This window comes from Theropithecus gelada, chromosome 17 (assembly GCF_003255815.1).
Source record: "Theropithecus gelada isolate Dixy chromosome 17, Tgel_1.0, whole genome shotgun sequence".
NCBI classification, from domain to species: Eukaryota; Metazoa; Chordata; class Mammalia; order Primates; family Cercopithecidae; genus Theropithecus; species Theropithecus gelada.
The window spans coordinates 56233098-56257767 of NC_037685.1; the positions used below are offsets into that span (position 1 = coordinate 56233098).

The following is a 24670-nucleotide window of genomic DNA, read 5'->3' on the forward strand; positions in this document are numbered from 1 at the left end:
TAGTATACATACTAGTTACTAGTTAGCATACTAGTTAGCACATGCCACTTTGCAGATCTGTCCCCATGATATCTTACTCTGATAACCCAATAATATCTTCTTTGAGCATCACTGTATTCCCAACAAGGCCACTCAGTTGCCAACAATTATGAAAGAGCAAGGGAAAAAATACAATGGAATACGCATGCACGTATTTCAAAGCAAAAACTTCCTGGTATAACCTGAGAAAGAAGTTGAAGAAATTACCAGCTCACACAGGCGAGTCAGAGTACTTGACTCTGAATCCTGGTTCTAATGTCTGCTGCTACGTGATCTCAGGCAAGTAAGTTACGTATGCATCCCCGGGACTGTTTAGAGAATTAAATGAGATTATACAGCAATATACATAGTACTTGGCACATCAAACACACTCAACAAATGCTTTTAGCTGTACTTAGCGTTATTGCTCTCACTATTGTAACAATAATAAACAGTAAAATAACAAATGTACGCTTGGTTTGATTAAACTTTTATGACTCCCTCCTATCCATTCAATGCTGGAAATATACAAGTAGCAGAAACTAGTTTTATTGAAAGTATCTGACATAAAGGATTAGCTATCTTTAGAAAATCAATACACAGGCTATTGCAGCATTTAAATAAAATCTCTATCCTAATGTGAAATGCATGTGCATGAAAAGGAAGACAAAAATAAATCTAGTGTTGAAATTCCACTATTTTGAGTGTGTGACTTAAGATTTTAAGAACTTTGTTAAAGCTCAGCTTTATTTAAACTGCTAGAAAGGGAGCTACAAGTACAGGTTGGCCTTCCTCCTGACCCTAAAGCCTAAACAAAACATACATTTAGTACTGAATGGAAAGAGAGTAAAAAACTGTGTTACCTGACATACTCTAACTTATGGGATGGGTCACAAAAAGAACCTGATAATGCTATTCAGATATCTGAGATGTGCAAACTCTAAAATTAAGCAGGGACTATTTAATAAGAGAAAACTTTAATGTAAAGATAAACTATTAAATATAAAAGAAAATCAGGTATTGGTATAATTTCTTAATCTAATTTCATTATTAATAATGTTACATCACAGTCATAAAGACAAAGTTTCATTTACATTTAGTTGAAAAAGACATAAACAAACACCAGAAGATGTCTTGTAAATGCTCTTTCAGGAAACAATCCAGTTAAACCAAGAGAAATCTTGTCCCTATGTCCTCTGGGAACATTTCATAAAAGAGTTGGCTAGCAAATGTCAATTTCAATTCTTCAACTAAAATCTGCTCTAAATCTCTATAATTATTACTACTATTTAACCTTTTACTGGTACACCTTCCAAATGTAAATTCATCAGTGTATCGCCAACTTGTGAATTCCTCAGTTCTTGAAGCTTGATGCCTGAGGGTGTCAAGCAGGAAAGTTAAGAATCTAGATCCCTGTAATCCCAGCACTTTGGGAGGCCGAGACGGGCGGATCACAAGCTCAGGAGATCGAGACCATCCTGGCTAACCCGGTGAAACCCCGTCTCTACTAAAAAATACAAAAAAAACTAGCCGGGCGAGGTGGCGGGCGCCTGTAGTCCCAGCTCCTCGGGAGGCTGAGGCAGGAGAATGGCGTGAACCCGGGAGGCGGAGCTTGCAGTGAGCTGAAATCCGGCCACTGCACTCCAGCCCGGGCGACAGAGCGAGACTCCGTCTCAAAAAAAAAAAAAAAAAAAAAAAAGAATCTAGATCCAGGCCAGGTGCAGTGGCTCACATCTGTAACACCAGCACTTTGGGAGGCGAGGTGGGCGGATCACTTGAGGTCAGGAGTTCGAGACCAGCCTGGCCAACATGGTGAAATCCCATCACTGCGAAAAATAAAAAAATTAGCGAAGTGTGATGGTAGGCGTCTGTAGTCCCAGCTACTCAGGAGGCTGAGGCAGGAGAATCGCTTGAACCTGGGCAGTGGAGTTTGCAGTGAGCTGAGATTGTGCCACTGTGCTCCGGCCTGGACGACAGAGCGAGAATATGTCTCAAAACAAAACCAAACCAAACCTAGAACCAGAGCTTTGGAGAGAAAACATTCGCTTTTGTAACCTGTGTTTAGCCCACTCAGCACACTTTTTTTTTTTTTTTTTTTTTTTGAGACAGCGTTTCACTCTTGTCACCCAGGCTGGAGTGTAACGGCATGATCTTGGCTCACTGCAACATCTGCCTCCCGGGTTCCAGTGATTCTCCTGCCTCAGCCTCCAAAGTAGCTGGGGCTACAGGTACATGCCACCACAGCCAGCAAATTTTTGTATTTTTAGTACAGACGTAGTTCTATCATGTTGGCCAGGCTGGTCTCGAACTCCTGACCTCAGGTGATCCACCCACCTCAGCCTCCCAAAGTGCTGGGATTACAGGCACCAGTCACGGCACCAGGCCAGAACACATTTTTAACCCTAAGTTAAGAACACCATCTATAGATCTATAGGCAAGGTGCAGTGGCTCACACCTGTAATCTCAGCACTTTGGGAGGCTGGGGCAGGTGGATCATTTGAGGTCAGGAGTTGGAGACCAGCCTGGCCAACGTGGCAAAACGCCGTCTCTGCTAAAAATACAAAAATTAGCCACGCATGGTGGCACACGCCTGTAATCCCAGCTACTCAGGAGGCTGAGGTATGAGAATCGCTTGAACCAAGGAGACGGAGGTTGTAGTGAGCTGAGATCGCCTCACTGCACTCCACCCCTGGGTGACAGAGACTCCCTCTCAAAAAAAAAAAAAAAAAAAAAAAAAGGAACACCATCTACAAATGACCATCTTCAAAAAACATGATGTTTCCATTAAGCACTCAAAGCACTGAGAGAATGTTACCTACATTCCTTTTAGAAAGTAGTATACATTGACATCGTCTAAAAATGGAATCAGTAGTCTATTTTTTGGAATGAATCTACTATAAGATATTTACTTGAGGAAGAGAAACCTGTCTCAGACCTCAAAATCAACCTCTGGACGTATCTCAAAATGGAAGAGGGACCCATCAAATTTACACAGAAGGTCGACGATGATGGCTTACTATCAGAGAAAACTGTCAAAACAAGCGCTAACCACCAAAAGTAACACTGACAAAACAGAAGCTGAAGAGCAGCCAGCATTCAAGAGTCTATGGCTAAGAGGGGTCAGGTGAGGAGTGCTGTGGGGCAGCAGGGGCTCTGGAGACAACAGAGTGTGACTAACTCCTGACTAGGCCAGAGAATGGCTCTGACACAAGAGCTTTGCTTCCATGCATGGGAAGTGGAGATGACACGACCCACCAGAGCAGTGTTTGGTGGATTAAAGATGCTGCCCGTGACCTGCCTGGCACGTTTTCACTCCGTCCTTGTCCCTTCGCCTTTCCCGCATGGTGAGTCTTCTTCCTGCATGCTGCTTAAACAGAGTCCTGTCTGAAATCGTTAGGCAGGAACTCCTGCTGCCCAGGGCTTACGAAGAGGTGCTTGACTCTGGCCAGTAAGGACCTATTTGGGAATGGACAGTGGACCCCCTTTCTTCTAGTGGTGTCCCCTACTTATGCCTGCTGTCTAGCTGCTTAACAGTCAGTACTCGCCCAGTGGGCAGAACCAAGCATTGTACTAAAACAAAGAGTGTCTAAAATAGAGTGACAGGAAGCAGGAAGGGCAGGATGGGAGTAAGAGAATAGGTGAGAGACTGAACAAGCGTGGAGACAGCACAATTGCTATATATATTTTTTCTTTTACATGATTAAAGAACTTCATGAAAATATTTAGCCTGTGAAATATCCAAAAATATTCATGTGATAAAAAAAAATTCCTGAACCGGGCAAATAAAAACCTGTTCCCATTGTAATCATCACAACTTTTTGTTGTTGTTGTTGAGATGGGGTCTCGCTCTGTTGCCCACACTGGAGTGCAGTGGTGTGATCTCAGCTCACCACAACCTCCGCCTCTCGGGTTCAAGTGATTCTTCTCCCTCAGCCTCCTGACTAGCTGGGACTACAGGCGCGTGCCACCATGCCCAGCTAATTTTTGTATTTTTAGTAGAGAAGGAGTTTCACTATGTTGGCTAGTCTGGTCTCGAACTCCTAACCTTGTGATCTGCCTGCCTCGGCTTCCCAAAGTGCTGGTATTACCGGCGTGAGCCACTGTGCCCGGCCTGTTTTGTTTTGAGCTGGAGTCTCGTTCTGTTACCCAGGCTGGAGTGAGTGCAGTGGTGTGATCTTGGCTCACTGCAACCTCTGACTCCCAGGTTCCAGTGATTTTCCTGCCTCAGTCTCCCAAGTAGCTGCGACTATAGGTGCCTGCCATCACACCCAACTAAATCACAACTTTTCTATAGCACACGAAACAATTGCTCTTTTAAGTCTATTTTGGTATTCGTGTATTCACTCATTTAACAAGTATTTACTGAATGCCGATGGGCTGAGCCCTGTAACAGGGGCTGCAGATACGACTGTGAACATGACAGTCAGCTGCCCTCCCATCACAGAACTTAGACTTTATGGAGGGGCAGAGACCATAAACCAATAAATTAAATAATACATGTTGAAATTAGGAAGTAAATGTTAGTGTGTGCTATGAAGCAAAAGCAAAGCGGAGTAACGGGGTAGACAGTGTCTGACTACAGGGGAAACAAAGAGACTCTATTCATAAATGTTTGGACAACCGTCAGAATTCATCAGAATGACTGACTTCCAACAGCAAAGTTTTACTTGGCGTGCTAGTAGTTTTAAATCGTCTTATCTTTTAATATTTAATACATCTGTGTGAGGGGGTTTCCTCCTAAGTCTCTCACAAATGTAAAACACACCCTGGGGTGGGCACTTATCCCAAGCCAAGACTGGTGCTTTGAGCACGTTCTGGCATTTATTGATGCTGAGCCTCCACATACCTGGGGGCACAGATGCTGCTGGCTCAGTCAGGCAAAACCTGTCATGCATTAAGGCTTATCTTTCCCTTGAAATCCCTTGATTAAAAAAATAAAAAGCAAAGACACCTTCTACAAAATAAATTTAGGAATAACCATCCAGAGGTAGTGTGCATTTACTGTTCTGCTACAGTGCTGGGCATGCCAGCTTTGCCACACAATGCCAATATCTAGAGAATTAATCAGATTGCATAAATGCTAACTGCATGCTTTCAAGCTGGAAGTATTAACTACTACGAATTTTCAGTGCTATACGACAACGTAGAATGCCTTTTCTGTTTCAGTATCTGTGTATACCTTTTGACAATAGGGAAATTAATCAAGCTATTGTTGAACAATGACTGTTTATTTAGCTTTCTTATTTTAAATGTCAGCTGTACTTCTGCTGACAGACAGGACTTAGCGCTCCTTGATTGTCGTGTTGTATTGTGCAAACACCACCAATGGCAAAGCCTTGCACTAAGCACATTTTGCCTACTAGGTTAGTAACCAGGTTATTAAAAAAAAGGCATCGACGCTTATTACTTAAGCTGCTGTGTCAACAAGACATCATACTTTCAAGTGGACTAAATATTTTGGGTCAATTTGAATAAACGTGTCATCCTGTCAATCAGAGCTGTCTAAAACTGAAGTGAGTTTCCTTGTGAAAAAGGGAGTTTCCCATCATCAGAACTCTATGGGCAAAGGGCTTCCTCCAGCCCATCCTGTACAGAGTCCTTTGCACTCACTCGGAAACGGAATCCCACGGGCTTGGGAGTTGCCTGAGCTGAATTCTCCCAGTGGCTGAATTGCGTAAGGGCTTCTTGATTTCTGTCCCCCATGGCGGTCATAACTATGCAACCATCTCTGTAACAACTGAAGCAGGGAGTTTGGGGGTCATCCTTGATATCACACTCACTCGCCTCCATGCCAAGAGAAATCTGATCTTGTCACTACCTGCCTTCAAAATACTGTCAATGGTTTCTCATGTCCTCAGAATAAACACCAACTCTCTTTCACAGCATCCACGATGCCCTGCCCGACCTGACGCCCACTTACCTTCCAGCCTCATTTTGTGCCCAATACTCCCCCTCCAGTCTCACCTCTGTGCCCCTCCCTCCCCCCAAGTGGCACTGAAAAGGCTGCTGGGAAGCAGGGAAACAGGGTGAGTCAAGGTGTGGACCAAACCATGGGCAGCAGTGGCATTACTAAAAACCTTCCCACGGAGGTTGTTTTTAATTAAATTTTAAATTTTAGGACAGTTTTATATTTACTGAAAAATTGTGACGGAGTCAAGGGAGTTCCTCCACACTCCACACTCAGCCAGCTTCCCCCATCATTAATATCTTTCATGGTGCGGCACATCTGTCACAACTCACGAACCAGTATTGACAGAATATTGTTAGCTCCGGGTACACTTTAGTCAGACTGCCCTGGCACGATCAACACCAGCTGTTCCAGGACCCGCCAGGGGACCACACTACATGTAGCTGCCATGTCTCCTTAGGCTCCTCTAGGCTGTGTCAGCTTCTCAGACTTCGTTTTCAATGACCTTGACAGTTTTGAGGAGTACTACTTAGGTCGTCTGCAGAATGTCCTGAATCTGGTATGTCTGACGTTTTTTTCATTATGAGACTGGGGTTATGGGTTTCTGGGAGGAAAACCTCTCATCATATTATATCGAGGACGCACACTGTCCACATGACGCATCACTGATGCTGACCCTGATCACCTGACTGAGGTTGTATCTGTCATTTCCCCTTCCAGAGCACTCTGGAGGAAGTCACTCTGCACTGCCCACATAACGAGTGCGGAGTTATCTTCCACTTCCCTGAGGTGGGGAGTATGTACATAAATTATTCGGAACTCTTCTCCGTGGGAGATTATTCTAGTCATGTTATCATTTACATCAGTACGGACTCATGGATATGTATTTAATACTTTGTATCACACCCCAAGACTGTGTGATCTATTTGATTGTTGGAGTGGGCCCAGGTTGGGGCACTGGGAGCTCTTTCAGTGGGCTCCTGCTGCTATGACACACGCACTCATCACTATGTGTGTTTCTGGGCACGTCCTTCCTTTCTGGCACCATAAGATGCTTTGTGCTCATCTTCTATCTTCCTTGTTCCAGCCCTGGAATCAGCCATTTCTCCAAGGAGCCTTGGTTCCTCTTACTTGAGAATGGTGTAAACCCAATTTCTGGGTGCTGATGTGCTCCGTGCTCCTGGAACTGAGAACGGTTTTTAAAGACACTAGGAGATAGCTATCTTTATTGTTTGTATTAATCTTCTCGGAGTGTGGAGGTGATTCTTTGGAGTATAAACCATAATTCTCTGGTTTGTTTCTTGAACAAAAAATATTTAATAAGCCAGAAGAGATGATATAGGATAATATGGCAAAAGCAAATGTGTTTGGCAGACTATAAATAAAGCTCTACAGAAATGTATTATGATTTTAATCAGCTTAAGGTAAGGCCCTGTGGGCTTCTAGACTTTGGTTTGGTGAGTCAGTCTGATGGGAGAAAACAAACAAAATAGAGTTTCAGTTGTTGAGAATTGACTCATTTAGCTACTACTGTTTCTTTCCATCTGATCTGATCTTTGGTCCATTTGGAAAACTCCATCAAGTTACTATTTAGTACATTATTTAGTGTCTCTACTTGCATACTGCTTTTGGCCAGAGGGATTCTGATTAGAAAGGAACATAGAAATAAAGTTGTTTAGTATTTACAAATAACCTTCTGGAATGCTAAAATCTTGGACTCTATCCCTTCCCTTCCCCTTCCCCTCAGATTCTCTCTGGAAGGGTTGAAGAAAGAGGGCACAAGGAATTCTAGAACCAGAGGCAGAACCCAAAACTAACTGGGCCATGTCCTGCCTACATGGCTGTGGGGAGAATCTTTCCATCGGGACCACCGTGGCTAAAAATGTTATAAACTAAACTGACGGCTTTGCCATGAAAGTCGAAAGGAGCTCGCAGGAAGAGGAAGATTTGATTGTTGACCAGTGGATGTCAGGCAGGCCTCTCCAGTGTCAATGGGAATAGATAGGTTGTGACATTAAAAAAAAAAAAAAAGACTTGGAGATCATGAAGAGAAGCATCAGGGCCCAAGACCCACACTGCTTACATCTCTTGCCTTCTAAAGGCCAGGTCACTTTCATGTCAGAACTTAAGGATCAACAGAGAAAACTGTGGGCAAGGCAGCACAGAGGGTATGAACCCTCAGTTTCATTATTTATAAAAAGAGGGACAATATGACCTGTGTCATAGGGGATTAAACTTATCAGAGGATAAGTAAAATCTGAACGTAAAATCTCAGTAAGAGGCATTTACCTAAAAATTTTACGTAACATAAAACACAAAAAGACCAAATAGTTTACAGAGGGCAACATGAAATCTTGCCTGAGTACTACCATTGCCATTCACAGACTGCTGGACTAACACAGCTTCCATTCCTAATATCTGTCTAATTCCACCTGTCTATTTGCTGTAGTAAGGAACAATTCTGCTTCCTAGTGGGGCAAAGTATTACTTCCTTGCTACTCACAAACCTCAGCATATCTGTCTTTCTAGAAAACTGCATTTTCTGAAGTGACAGTAATGGAAACTGAACCTTAGATCACGCTCACCACAACACACTTAACAAATACTCTGGTATATATTTTATAAAACGGTAAAATGAATGGAAATGCCGTATCATTATGGTTTGTTTTAAGCAAAAACCTTAAGTTATCTTATTACTCAGAAATGTGATTTAACATAAGCCAAAAACCATTGTGGGGGTAGGAGATAAACAGCAGAAAACCTTAATATTGACAATGAGAGTTAAACCTCACCCCAGATATCTCAGCAATTAAGAAAGTTGGTTTCAGTCAGGTATTGCCACATGTGTTTAGTGGAGGATTAAGTGACTGAATGTCATGCCTATAATATACATCTTTATGTAAGCTATGAATGCGTTTAAAAATAGACAAGGCCATGCTGTCAATCCGCGACATTACTGCCACATGTCTGCACACACACCCCACCCCCTTCAGAGATTAAAAAAAGGAGAAGCAGATTAAAAAGAAGTGTTTTGGGCTAGGCAAGGTGGCTCACGCCTGTAATCCCAGCACTTTGGGAGGCCGAGGAGGGCAGATCACCTGAGGTCCGGAGTTTGAGACCAGCCTGGCCAACATGGCAAAATCCCATCTCTACTAAAAATACAAAACTTAGCCGGGCATGGTGGCACAGGCCTGTGGTCCCAGCTACTCAGTAGGCTGAGGCAGGAGAATCTCATAAACCCAGGAGGTGGAGGTTGCAGTGAGAGGAGATTGTGCTACTGCATTCCAGCCTGGGAAGTAGAGACTCCATCTCAAAAAAAATAAAAAATAAATAAATAAAAATAAAAAAGAAGTGTTTTGAAGTCAAATCACATTTTACCTCCCACAAGGAAATGAAGTGACTTTCTGAAGTAATTTATAGACAGTAAGTAGCAGAGTCACTGGCTGCAAATCCAATTCTATTTCACCATGTGATTGCTTGCTTTCTCTGGGGAAGAAAGTACTGTTTTAACCACTATTATGTTGCCTTCAAATGGTATTTGGTGCGTTAGGCTTTTTAAGAAAAGCCCCTGCTGCTGCAACTTGTCTTTTTTCCTGTGAGGATCAGTCTGTGTAAAGTTAGGTAATGGGAGACTGCTGAATAAACACCTTGCAGCCAAGAGTTAGGGAGCATAGACACGCGGCTGCCGAGCAGTGGCCTTTAACTGATGAATGTAAAGCAAACATCAGGGAAAAAAGAAAGTAGAGGAATCCTGTGTGCTCAGGGACTTCCCTGAACGGGGTGTTGGCCTCTAGTTGGTGAGGACTTGAAATGGCCGAGGGACTCAGAGCTCTGAGCAGAGCCCTGTTCCCAAAGGATGACTCATTCTGAAAAAAGATAAATAATCTAAAAGTTTGCCTATGTAGAACTTATTATGCAAAGATCAAAAGCATTCCCTATTTGACTTCTCTGAATGTGTATCATTCAAAGAGCACAAGTGTGAATACAAAGGTATTCTGACCCTAAGAAACACAGTCTTATAACTGAGAAGGTAAGAACAGTTGTGATTTGGTTAGGGAGGTACATAATTTGAAGGCAGGTATTCTATTTCTTTGCATTTTGCTATGTAATACAATTCTTTACATTTATCCAGGAAGCAGTTAAGCAAAAATATACAAGGTACCTATAAAAAGTTACGTTTTCATAGAAGAATACTGCCAATGAGATCCTGTATGCTTTTACATTACAAATCTCAGTCATTTCACTCATCACTCCTGGTGATACCCCAGTGTTAAGGCTGTGAGCCAACACCTATGCCCCGATGTTTTGGGGCACAGGCTGACTGCCTTCAAGAAAATGAGAAGCCACTAAGGGTTAAGACCCCAACAAATCCAGCCCTATGAAGTGACAACTGGCATAACCCTCTTTGCATGTCCCCCATTCACCTCTGACATGAAACAAGTCATGTGAATTAATGAGATCTGACAGAACAGCATTAAGAAAAATATGAAAATGTGAAAGAATTGTTCTATTGTTTGTGTTAACTAAAATCTGAATAGTTCATCATCTCTGGTTTGAATGGTGGACTTCTTTTTCTCCCCTGTGAATTTTAGTGCAGAAAATGTTAAGTTTCTTAACACAAAATTGTTTTGGACAAAGACAGAATTTTTAGAGAGTTAGCTGCAACATTCTGGGAAGCTGACTAGAAAAGCACACCAGCCGAAAGATAAACACTGAAAAAGATTTGCATTTTTTTCTTTTGATGGCATCTCCTATCAGCAAATGTTGAGGTGTAGACAGCATGGCCTGGGAAAGGATGAGCCACGCCCGGCTGCCAGGAACACACACCTCACAGAGAAACTCACTACTTGAGAAGGCTGCTTTTCCGCCTCAGCTCCTGCTGGGCTGGCGCTACCAAGCACCAGCCGAAAGTACACAGTGTACCCAATCAGTAGCTTATTACGATGTGCCTGTTGTTTCACTTTTGCCTGGGTCTGGGACAGACCCTGAACTAGATGTCCTGTCTGACAGTACAGGCAGCTGAAGAGTTTGGTCTGCTGCCTGAGGTCCCGGTTCAATCCCTGGCTCTTCCACACACTGCCTTGTGACATAAGCAGAGGGCCTGACCTGTTTATTGTCTATAAAATGGGGATCGTAACTCCTGTCTCACAGGGTTACTAAGAAGAGTCAATCAACAGATACATGGAAATCCCTAACACCGTCCCCAGAGGTGGCAAAGTTCAATAAGGGCCAACAAGGACTAGCTGCAAATGACGGCTGCGTCAGCATGCACACTTCCTCACTCTTCACAAAGCTGAGGGAAGGAATGCAGTCTTCAGAAAAGCAGGATGCTTGTCTAGGTGTCTTTCACTACTTCACCTCTGGCACACAGAGTCATGTCCGGCACATAATTAGCGCTTCACAAATGTTTGCTGAATACATGAATGGCTGAAGGCAAGAATCTGGAATTCTACTAAAAGGGACTATAGGCATTAGATTCAACAGTCTTAGGCAAGGAGACATTTAAGTCACACTGCTACCCAGACCCACTCAATTACTATAATAACAACAACACTTCTCCAATATTGAAAGTTATTTCCTATATGCACTTTTTCAGATAGCCAGAAAACTTTTCAGATAGTCAAGCTCAGCTGCAAATATAACACATCGATATACTGCAATTATCTAGTAACATTCATATCTTCCTATATTTGTAAGAATGTTTCAATGTTCTTATATTTATATATGAAAAATCATGATGATCACTTCCATTTACAATTAAATTTTCAGTAAAAATACTCAAAAAAAATTACTGAGAAAATTACATAGAAAAAAATAATTGTGGTACCTTAAAGAGAATATTTAATTAAGTTATAATTTTTCAAAAGGTTAAAAAAAAAAAAAAGCTAACCCGATGCCTTGGAATTTCTTAGCTAAACTTTCAGAAAAAGAAATAAAGGAATAAAAAATAAATGAGTTCTTCAGATTAAAAAAAAATACTGTGACCTATTAAAATCTAAAGGAAAATTTTCTAAGAGTTTATGACAAATAAAAAATTTTTCTGTTAGAGTCTAAGTAACATTTTGAAAGCTAAAACCTGAATTTTTATCCTGGTACTTGAATAAATCATGGTAACTAAAAATTAATTTACTTAGGACACAGTGAGACAGATGCTTAGAACACAATGCACAGCTAAGATATTTCTTTTTCTTTTCTTTTTTTTTGAGACGGAGTTCTGCTCTTGTTGCCCAGGCTGGAGTGCAATGGCACGATCTCGGCTCACTGCAACCTCTGCCTCCTGGGTTCAAGTGATTCTCCTGTCTCAGCCTCCGGAGTAGCTGGGATTACAGGCGTCTGTCACCACACCCAGCTATTTTTTGTATTTTTGGCAGAGACAGGGTTTCACCATGTTGGCCAGGCTGGTCTCAAACTCCTGACCTCAGGTGATCCACCCTTCTTGGGGCCTCCCAAAGTGCTGGGATTACAGGCGTGAACCACCACACCTGGCCTAAAACATTTTCTTTAAATGAAAAAAACATATGGAGAAAACATAAAACAGCTTTCACTATAGATGGTGCCATTTTGGTTTTGTTTTACCTTCAACCATGAGCATGGGCTCTCTGCCTCCACCGTGGGCCAGCATCTCCCTGCGATAGCGCTCCCCAGCGGCCCTGGGGAAGAGAGGAACTGTTAGACACCTGCTTGCGCAGCCTCCATTCACACTGGTTTTGACTCACAAGACAAGTCCTGACTCACACTGACATCATATTCATAAAAGCTGCCACCATGTGACAATTCGGCCATTATTTTCTTGCTTCTAAAAATCAAATTCTGGCTTTTAAATTGTTCTAAAATAAATCAGGTGTGATATATTCCCTGTAAGAGGATAACTATACTTTTGGCTCTCTGTTTTGTTAACAAGAGACCTCACTTTATAAAAATAATTACTTTATGTATTAATCAATAGCTGTCCCCAGCCTTTTTGGCACCAGGGACTGGTTTTGTGAAAGACAGTTTTTCCACAGACCAGGGTTGATGGGGGAGGGATGGCTTCAGGATGATTTAAGAACATTCCATTTACGATGCACTTTATTACCACATTATACATTGGAATATATAGTGGAATAAGTATACAGCTCGCCATAATGTAGAATCAGTGGGAGCCCTGAGCTTGTTTTTCTACAACTAGATGGTACCATCCAGGGGTGATGGGAGACAGTGACAGATCATCAGGCCTTAGATTCTCATAAGGAGTGCCCATCCCAGATCCTTGTGAGGGAATCATAAGGATCATATGTGCAGTTCACAGTAGGGTTCCTGCGCCTATGAGAATCTAACGCTGCCACTGATCCAACAGGAGATGGCGCTCAGGCGGTAGAGTGATGGGGAGCAGCTGCCAATACAGATGATGCTTCACTCGCTCACCCATCCACCACACCTCCGGCTGTGTGGCCCAGTTCCCAGTGCCAGTCTGTGGCCTGGGGATTGGGGACTCCTGTTATAGAATAAGTAAAATATTATATTTTATTCTCTACAAAAATAGTTTTAGGATTATTTTAAATGAGGCTTGAAATTATACCATTAAGAAATAATTTGTGATGGCACCTAATAAAGAAGAGAAAAAGAACATTCTAAAATAAGAGTGAAGGAAGAGAAGCCGGCAGGAAAAGGTTAATTACACCAGAAGACCTTGGTTTAGGATAACAATTAACAGACCAGCAAGCTCCACTGGAGTGTGCTGGTGGTAAAGGCACAGTGGGGGCTGCCCTGTTCCCGTCTTCCGGTACTCTGTGTCACCTGGATATGCCCACCTGACAGCCTTCCACAAGGAACACTGTTTATGACAACATGTGAAGGTAGGTTTGGAATAATTTTTGTAGACATAAATCCTCCAAACTAATGGGACCTGGAAACAAGTTATTTAGTACTACTCTTTTGTATTTTATGAAAAATGCAATTTCTTTAACATACATGATGACACACTATGATGAGGCAGGTGAAATAAATTTTGATATTGTTTCCATTTGAGAAGCTCTGGAGCCTCTTTACCTCTGGGTCATTTTGTGAACATGATCTTTAATCAGACTTTTTGATAGCATTACAGTATCAAAAACATGCTGACATCAAACACTAGCCCTGGGCACATCCTGAAGTGAGTGCTAAACAAAGCAGGAAGCCTGGACTGAGGTGGAGCCTCCCCTCAGGGCAGGCGTGGCTGAGGGGCCCTGCCTGACTCCTGGCCTGGGGTGCTCCGAGGCCCTTCTCAGCCATGGGATATAGTGCACTGACCCTAAATCCAATCCCTCCCCACAGACCTCCAGCTCCTGGCTTGCCTCAGCTCTGCAATGCCTGGCTTGCTGATGGAGGCTCCAGCCTGGTTATTTTTCAGGAGTGAGATCAAAAAGAAGACTTTGACAGAGATTAGAAATTTTCTAGTCCAGTGAGCATTTTTACTAGCTTACTTTAATATGCCCATAAAAGTATGGCAACTACATGTCTAGGCAAGAATGTACACATAAATAAGATATAAATATTTAGAAACGTATATATTTTATAGTATGTGCTTTTCTAGTAAAGTGTACTTCAAACAAGATGATATTTTGCCTATTTTACAGAAATCTACAGTAAAACGTTATAATCCCTGAAACTGATTTACTGATGTCAAGTTTGGCTAAAGATCCTTTAAAAATAAAATCTGAAAAGCAGACCAAATGTCTACAGTCTGCAAAGGGCAGAAGACAAAATACATGTGAGTACCAAGCTGCAAAATATTTAAAAATTCTATGACATCACATTCAGGCTCAAATAATTTGAAACGAATGTGATTATTAACTGCTGAGAAAAATCCAAGTCTATGTCAAATTGTATGAAAGACAGACGGTGAGGCAGAGGTGGGAGGGAGAAGAAACCAGGAATGAGAAGATCTAGATTACAGTCTTAGTCCAGTTTTTAATGGTGAAGTCTGAACAAACTGTTTTCTCTGAGCCTCAGTTTTCTCTTATAGAAACTGCTGGTTTCTGCCAAGACTGCTGTGAATACTACGGGAAAACTCTAGGACACTCTAAAAACCAAGATAAAGCAGTAAAAATAACACTCATCAGCCAAAGCTCCCTGAAAAGAATTTGGAGATGTAGTTATTTGTGTGGTGAGAAGATAAATGCTATAAACAACTCTGACACCAGATTATAATTACTGGTTTTCTTTCAAAGAAAGCACCTTCTAAGGAATCACAGGACCCAAACTTGACAACCTCTTGGTTCCTATTGTTATAGGAAGTCCTGTTAGGAGGATCAGGAGGCCAAATCAGGGAGCAAAGAGAAGATCTCCTACATCTCTCCAGCCAGCATGGGATCCCTCGCACCCTTCACCCAGCACAGGACCCCACACACCTCCCCAAACAGCACAGGATCCCCTACAGCCCCCCAGAGAGCACGGGATCCCCTCACACCCACCAGACAGCACGGGATCCCCCACACCCCCCAGANCAGAGAGCACGGGATCCCCCACACCCCCCAGACAGCACGGGATCCCCTGCATCCCCCAGCCACAGCACAGAATCCCTCGCACCCTCCAGGAAGCAAGGCATCTCCTGTACCTCTCCACCCAATGCAAGTGTAACCACTACCTGGCCTCTAGGAAGAGATTGGGAAAGCAGGACTACTGATCCTAGGCACCCCTACTTCCTCCCTACATGCCCCTAGCCTCTCCAGTGCCTTGTTCTCCCTCCATTCTGTGGAAAGGGGTGGGCGTCCTGTATCACGTGGTGAGGTCAGAAAAGCCAAGAAACCCCACGGGAGTGGCATGGGCTGCTTCACAGAGCACAGGAGCCCTCACACGACAGTTCCCTCAGGCCCCACAGGGCCACCTCCACACAGTGGCTGCAGGGCAGGGGGATGTCCAGGGTCACCATCAGCTGCAGGAAGCAGGAGCAAGCTTGGGTGAGAAGGGCCAAGCGGGATGAGGCTGTCTGCGGAGCTGCCACTTCCTGCCGGGCTTGGCTGTGTTCTGTGGGCTGCGGCTCTCCGAGTCCAGCTTCAGATGCAATGGAGTGGGGAATGACTGCGGTCCGAGGCGGCCACAGTTTAGAACTTACCCCCTTCTTACCTGTTGAAAGGATCCCGCAGAAAGCACTCCTTCCACAGCATGGAGGCGACCGCTCTGGACATGAGGTAAGAGTAGTACTTAGCGCCGTACCCCACGAGGTGGCTGAACCGCAGCTGCCAGGCCTGCCGAGAACAGACACAGCACGGGACACAAGTCAGCTTCCACTTGGAGAGTATCACATGTGAGAACACAGTGGAGACACAGAGAGACCCGTCAATGTTTTCATCTGCATTTTACCCTAGAAGGCTGTGTCACCTATGATATCACTATTTTCACATTTTATACACTGTTATGGGCTGAAGTGTGTCTCCTCAAAATTCACATGTTGAAACCCAAAGCCATACCTCAGAATGTGACTCATCAGGAGGCAGGGCCTCCAAAGAAGTGATTAAGTAAAAGTGAAGCTCTTAGACTGGGCCCTCGCCCAATCGCACTGGTGTCTTGGAAGAGGAGGAAAGCTGGATGCCAGGGTGTGGGCACCGAGGAAAGGTTGTCTCCAGGCCAATGGGGCCTCGGGAGAAGCCAGACCTGCTGACACCTTGGTCTGGATTTCCAGCCTCCAGAACAGTGGGAAGTAAATTTCTATTGTTTAAGCCACATAGGCTCTGGTATTTTGTGAAGGCAGCCCTAGCACACTAAGACATACACAAAGAAAATTTTGTATCACATAAATATAATCATAGATAGGTGTATGTGTTTTGCTCCAAATAGATGGTTAATCTTCTTCATTGAGTGAGTTTAATTACGCTGATTATAATACATTGTATTTCACATGACTATCTAGAAAAACAGTAAAGTCAGGAGTTTACTTATTTTTAATAATTTAGGTAGTTCAGAGAGTTGTACTCTGCAATGATTCTCTGTTGCACGAACTGCTTTTCATGAACTCGTTTTTGTAACATAAAAACCTTCCATGTTTTTACCATAATTACATTTTACGACGAAACAAAAAGTCACAGAGGAGAAGAAAAATGGGACAGAATTTAAAAATCATAACTAGATAAAGAGGGGTAGTCTGGGAATGCATTCTTTTTTGTTTTTAGAAGAGACAAACGCTAAGAACCAAAGATAACCACCAGCAACTTGCCTCCCAGTGAACAAACTGTCTGTGGTCCCTCCTCTGAGCTCCTTCCACTTATTTTCTAATCATAAGACAGGAGAAGCAGACACCTAATTGTTTTCTACAAGTTCATCACTCTGGGATTCACTTCTGTGACAGAAACGTAGAGAAGACAGCCTAGAGACGGTGGCAGGAGTGCCAGTGGTGGAGCCGGGTGGACGTGCACATCTGTTCTGACCCGCTCGGAATGCCTGGTCATCAACATTGGAGGAGGGGATTTGGGGTCTGGCACACACAGAGAGAGCATCCATTCTACCTAAGGACAATGATGTCATTATGATAGGAAAGGCCACATGGATTTTCATGGAAGGACACTGTTCCACTGGAAACTTCTTTTCCTAGGAATACTGCTCTTTCTCTGTTGCTAAAGTGGAAAACATCTCCATTCCAACCCATCTGCCAGGGCAGGGCTACGCAAGCACAGCACATGAGCTTGCAATGGCGCGTCTGCTGTAACGTCACCCCAGCCAAAGCTGGGACTACGAAAACTGCCCTCGAAGGCTACACTTAGGACTTTAACATTTTTACTTTTCTGAAACAAATCTGACATGGCAATCATTCACTTTCTTCTCTCTTTATCTGACATAAACATTTCTTTTAAAAATAGAAGCTTGGGCCGGGCACACTGGCTCATGCCTGTAATCCCAGCACATCAGGAGGCTGAGGCAGCTGGGTCACTTGAGGCCAAGAATTCGAGACCAGCCTGGCTAACATGGTGAAACCCTGTCTCTACTAAAAATACAAAAATTAGCCAGGCATGGCGGCACATGTCTGTAATCTCAGCAACTCGGGAAGTTGAAGCAGGCGAATTGCTTGAACCCAGGAGGTGGAGGTTGTAGTGAGCCAAGATTGCATCACTGCACTCCAGCCTGGGCGACAGAGCAAGCATCTGTCTCAAAAACATAATTAAAAAATAAATAAAAAAACAACTTTTTTAAAAAGCTTAACTTTTTTTAACCATGATAACAACACTCTTAACGAATTTGTTAACTTCCCAGAAAATAAAGAATAAATAAAGTATAATCCTTGTTACAACTCTATAAACTAGGTAAGTGAATTCTAGTTAACATACCGAGCAGGAAACTTTTAAAATATGGTTACTTCATCACAGGAACGTGGCAGCATACTCCCTGTGTTCACTACACAGTGGCTTAAAAGACGCATGGCAATGCTAGTGACTCTCTGGTTGTGTCCAATTCTCCAAGACAGCTAGTCTGCCTGGGCTCAGCAAGGGCTCTGTCCTAAGGAAGGTGTGCAGGAGCACTGCACGCAGATGCGGACATGAGGCCAGCACCTCCGAGGCACCGTGCACCTCCACATCCGTTCTCCTCTTTCTGTAAGAAGACACGATTGGAAGTCAGGTGGGCACCTTGTGAGTGGTGTCCTGAAGGAATGATCCACGCCCCTTCCTTCTTGGGGATGCAGCCAGTCAGAAGTGTGGGCCTGTAACGGGGGCAGCCACCTCCTGCGCTGGGCTGGGGCACTTGCACAGCTATTGTTTTGGGTCTCTCTCACAGCAGCTAGACCTATATCCTACCTCACAAGATACCCCAACTCCAGGCCCAAGTGCCACCCCCACACAGTACCATGAAAACACAACCAACAGTGGGGCTGAGGCTGCTGGAGGTGCAACAGATGCATGCCCTTGGTGGAGCTGTGCCCTGGTGGGAGGAGCTGGACACTCAAAATGTGGCCTGCACAGTCTTTTGTCAGCAAGGTCCCTCCAGCATAGTGAAGGGCAGAGAAAGGAAGACATGGAATTTTCATCCTGTTAAGACGCAAGTGGTATTTAAACAAAAGCAAAGAGCCTAGGACCATCTATGAATTAAATTCCAGTGTAACAAACTTTGAATAACTACATTTTTACTCAAAAGGCTTTTAGAATTCATTTACAACAGATACACAGTTACATGTACTTTGTCTTATTTAAAAGGGGTATTTGTCAGTTTTTCTGTTATGCTGGAATCCTAATCTACTAAGTGATGAGAACTCATGGACCACTGGTAGCCCTTCTCGTATGAAGCAGTTTGGATGCGAGGATATCTTCTGTAATGGAATACAGCCTGCTGTTTTAATCTGATACTGCACCAAGATACGAGCACTTGTACTACTGATGATAAGCGTCTCTCAGGGTGGACGCCCTGGAATTCGTAGCATACAGTTAAGGGGCTTTGTCTTTGAAACATTTTCTTCACGGTGATTTGCCAGAACGAGTTTGGCAGCCTTTGCAGTACAGAGCAGAGTTTAATTCTGTTTAGATTCCAGCTGAATACGGCTTTGTTTTACTTTGAAAGCAGGCCCACTTCAATAGTGGCATTTGATCTGAGCTAAGAAATGTCTTAAGTTCCCCGGTTTCATCAGCTCGTAACTGAGTTCCCACATCCCACATAAACAGAGTTATAAAAATAAGACCTTTCAGAACAGTAGAAAGAGACATCACGATTTGTGCACGCACCACTTCCTGGACAGTCAGGGTCCGCCTTATCCTGACCCCCTGCCTGAATGCAGGTCTTCTGGTACACACATGCCCCGCTGTGTCTTGCTCTTTAATTACAGGTTTGGGTTCAGGACTACACCGCAAGACATGCTAAATAAATTATCTCCACCTGACACCTTTCATCATAGGTTTGCAAGTCTATGGCTGACTAAGACCTACAATTCTACTGTTGTTTGAACACAATTGCTGAATTCCTGCTAATTCAACCTAATATTAAGTCCTTATTACCGTTTCACTCATTCATCTGGAATAATAAAATATAGCATTTCATCTTAAGCTCTGGAGTTATATCCTCTTCCTTTTAAATTGAAGTTTTCTTCTTCCTAAGGGATATTTGTCAGATGGATAAAGCTTTCACACTTCCTTCGATGTTTAACATGTGGATCTGATTTCAAAAGCAAACCATGAAACATCTTTGTAGTTATCCTTTTATTATGGTGAGAGACATAGATTTTCAAATCCCATTGCTATCCCAAGGCATGCCTATTTAAACTTTCCTTGAGTTCGATAATCTCAGCGTACCATACGAAAGACAAAACCTGGAGCCAGCAAAGCAGCCTGTCGAGAAACCCATGGATATGGTCACTTGCTTTAGAACTCCAGAGAATGGAAGGCTCTTTGATCATTTTTACTTGCCTACAGCCCTTCTCTAATGCCACGATTTTCCAGGACCAGAAATGGAAAGGTAGCAATGGCCCACTTTATTTTCAGTTTCAAACACAGAACAGGGGCTAGTGCAGAGCAAGCACTCATTAACTGTGTGCTAGATACGGAATAACGGAACTAACCATTTCTCGTAATTATACTGTTCTTAAATTTTTTTAGAGACAAGGTCTCACTCTGTGACTCAGGCTGGAGCGCAGTGGCATGAGCATGTCTCACTGTAACCTGGAGCTCCTGGGCTCAAGCAGCCTCTCACCTCAGCCTCCTGAGCAGCTGGGACCACAGGTATGCACCACCATGCTTGGCTAATGTTTAAAATTTTTTTGTAGAGATGAGGGTTGTTTCCCAGCCTAGTTTTGAACTCTTGGCCTCAAGCGATCTGCTTACCTTGGCCTCGTAAAGTGCTGGGATTACAGGTGTCAGCCACTGTGCTCAGCCAACTCTACTCTTAAATAGTATGCCATTTCTTCATGTCCAGCTATACATGTAGAGATGCATTTAGCTAAAATTTATTTTAAAATGATTTTATCACTGGAACATTATACAGCTGACTCTTGAACACAAGTGGATCCACTTATACGTGGATTTCTTTCAATGAATACAGTCGAATACATATTGGCAGACTCTGCATCCACACCCAAACACCGGTGGGAAATACAGTGGGGATGTGAAACCTGCATCTATGGAGGGCCGAATGTTCCTATCTGCAGGTTCCACAGGGCCAATCACAGGACTTGAACATGCTCAGATTTTGGTATCCATGGTCAGGGGGTGGATCCTAGAACCAATTCCCACAGATACTGAGGGACGCTCTACAGTAGTCCTCCCAACTCAAGTGAAATGGTCATAGCAGTTTTCCTACCCATGGTTCCAGTTACCTGTGGTCAACTCCAGTCCAAAAATAGGCAGGTGTACTATAATTACATATTGTGAGAGAGGGAGACACCACATTCATAACACTTTTATTACAGTATATAAGTTGTCCTACCTTATTGCTGTTAATCTCTTACTGTGCCTAATTTATAAACGTCACTTTATCATAGGTATGTATGTATAGTATATATAGAGTTCAGTACTATCTGTAGCTTCAGGCATCCACCTGGGGTCTTGAAATATATCCCTTGAGAATAAGGGGGGGACCCTATAAGCCACGAGTATAGAAACGCAGCCTATCACTTTGACGTGTGTTGTAAACTTCCTAAGGGCATGGCCGACATACTGTGCCCACGTCTGGACTTACTGCAGCACTGGAAGCACAGTGGGAACTCAATAGCAATCTGGCGAATGAATGGATGGACAGATGGACACCATGGGATTCTTTCACAATGACACCCAATGTTACCGACAACTGGACACCTGACTGAGATGCAGAGCCCAGGAATAATAATTCTGGTTTATAAGATTGGTGTATTGGGTTGTACTACAAGTGCAATTTCATATAAGTAATTTATTTTTGACTAGGGAAGTGAGTGGTATTAGGTTAAGAATGGTAGCAAAATATATTAAATACACTGACTGTATACCAATGATGACGCGACGCTGTCCGAGAGAGGACATTTCAAGGCCACCACACAACCACCATCCAAAAAGGCCTCTGACATGCAATAATCCTATTCAGTCCTTCAGAAGCATTTTTCTTCGCTGGATTCTTTCGAGCATTCTACCATATCTATTTTGCAGATAAGAAGACACTATGGTGTTAAAAACGAATTTGGATCTTAGGCTATAAATGGTTTTTAAAAACCGTTCTTTAACTACATTATTTTCTAGATGATGTGAGATTTCTCAGGCTGATTTTGGGACCACATCTCCAGGTCTGGACCATGTAGAGAGTCTGAGCAGGGCTTCCTAGAGGATGCTTTCTATCTCCTTCAAGCCTTAGAGACTCTAAAGAAACAATGGGCTAGTAATACTGCACGAGCTCATGTAATCTTGTCGTTCACACTTCCACCTGTTATAATTAGGTAACAAGGCAGGAACAAGCAAGTTCCTGAGCTTGTCTTCATAGAAAGACCATTCTGAGTTCTCACATTCTCTGTGTACAATATCACTGGTCTGCTAAATAAGATACATTAAACACTCCAGAAGTGTTTAATGATTTAACCACAAAGTAGAGCAAAGAACATATTCTCCTATTGGCCTCTCACGTCCATGCTCGCTCGCTCTCTCTCACTCACTCTCTCTCTTTCAATGTGTGTGCATGTTCCATGCATCACTGTGGTCCAGTGCTTCTAAACGATAAAAAGTACCTACTGACAGTTTACCAAAACCCACGAAACAACAATGCCCAACAGACAGGTGTTCTCAATTTGGAATAGAAAGTGTTGTTAAGTGAAACAGTTACTGTGGTGGACACACTCTCACAAGGCCTCCATGACCTGTCCTCCTGATGGTCACATCTTTTTGGAATCTCCTCCCTTAAATTTAGACAGAAGCTGCTCCTTGCTCCTAACCAACCAAATATGGCAGTGGTTTTGGTTGTCACTCCCATGAATACATCATGTTATCCAAGATGTCTCCATCTCGCTAGCAAGCTCGCTCTAGAAACACTCCTTGGTAGCTAGAGGAAGAAGGTGACCCTGTCGGGAAAGCCCACGGTCAGAGGTCTGGGGGAGGACCCCGGAAGCTGGGGAGCCCTCTGGGACCTGTGGGTAGCCTGTAGCCAGCTGGTAAGAAGCCTGTCCTCAGTGCTATAACCATAGGAAATGAATTATGCCAATAACCTGGGGGATGCAGCCAAGCCCCCAGATGAGACTGCAGCCCTGCCAACACCTTGCCTGCAGCCTTGTGTGACCCCCAGGCATAGGAACAGCTATACTGTGTTGACTCCTGATCCAAAGCAACTGTGAGATAGGCACTGTTTTAAGCCACTACATTAGTAGAAATTTGTTATACAGCAATTGAAAACTAATACCAATATCTATTTCTTAAAATGAGAGTTATGTTAAAAATCCTATTTTGAGAATAAACTCCTGAAAATATGGAAGGTGTATAAAGATATACCTTGTGTCTTTGTCGAAGTCTCACGCTGTCACCCAGGCTACAGTGCAGTGGCGCGATCTTGGCTCACTGCAACCCCCACCTCCCAGGTTCAAGCAATTCTCCTGCCTCAGCCTCCCAGGTAGCTGGGACTACAGGCACAAGCCACCGTGCCCAGCTATTTTTTTGTATTTTTAGTAGAGACGGGGTTTCACTATGTTGCCCAGGCAAGTCTTGAACTCCTGACCTCGTGATCCGCCTGCATCGGCTTCCCAAAGTGCTGGGATTACAGGCGTGGCCACCACGCCTTTGTAAATATTTCTTTTTGTAAATATTACCCTTTGTAAATATTTCTTAATTTTTTTGTAAATATTTTAACAGCTTATATTTTATAAATAGACTTGAAAAGAATGATTTGCCAAGGCTAATGGCAGGGAGTAGTAAGTGTCCCTTCCTTCATTTTCCCCTTTTTTCCTTTTAGAAACAGAATCACACCCTTTTCCTGCTAAGTGTGAACAGGGCTCTCGACTGCTCTGGCAGTGACTGCGTCTCCCAGACACCCCGAGGCATGTGGCTGTGTGACTACATTCTTGAAAATGGCTGCGAGTAAAGGTGACGTGTGCAGCTGGGTTCTGCAAAAGGAAGCTACTCGCCCTCCTTGTCCTCTTTCCCCTTTCCTGCTAGCTTTGAAAAGGGGAAGACTGGAATCACCACCTTGGACTCAAAGGTGAACACCACATGTTGATGAAGCTACCAGCTCACTGGTTCTATCTGCTGGCTTGATAGGCAAGGGGGGGCCAAGTTTACACCCGGCTCGATTTCACATCACTGACACCAAAACTGACGTCTATGCCAGGTTCATGTGTGTATGTATGACACATGTAACTTTTAACTTTGTTTCTACCGTGTCTGCTAAAATACATATCAAAACACACCACAGAGCTATTTTTACAGCTGAAAAGAAACTTCTTACACGAGCTATGATAAGTAAATGCTATAGTTTAAAATGTTGACCAGGCGCAGTGGCTCATGTCTGTAATCCCAGAACTCTGGGAGGCCAAGGAGGACAGATTGCTTGAGCCCAGGAATGTGAAACCAGCATGGGCAACATGGTGATAACCCATCTCTACCAAAAACACAAAAACAAAACAAAAACAACCCAAACATCAGCCAGGCGTGGTAGCCCACCTATAGTCCCAGCTACTCGGGAGGCTGACGTAAGAAGGATCACCTGAGCCCGGGAGCAGAGGCTGCAGTGAGCTGAGATCGCACCAATATACTACAGCCTGGGTGACAGAGTGAGACTCTGTCTCAAAAACAAAACAAAAAACAAAACAAAACAAAACCCCACACAAAGTAGTATGGCAGGTGTAATGTTAACGACACACAAAATATTAACTAG

The 24670-nt window shown here is 43.5% G+C and overlaps 1 protein-coding gene across 1 annotated transcript in view; it reads right to left on the bottom strand.

Annotated features, from left to right (window-relative positions):
• The window catches only part of MIPEP (mitochondrial intermediate peptidase), a 152867-nt gene that overhangs the window by 14003 nt on the left and 114194 nt on the right, over nt 1–24670 (bottom strand). Inside the window, exons 17-18 of the mRNA XM_025364706.1 lie at nt 16010–16131; nt 12503–12576 (exon numbers count right to left, since the gene is read on the bottom strand). Coding sequence (XP_025220491.1) covers nt 12503–12576; nt 16010–16131 — 196 coding nt within the window. The remainder of the gene's footprint in view (nt 1–12502; nt 12577–16009; nt 16132–24670) is intronic.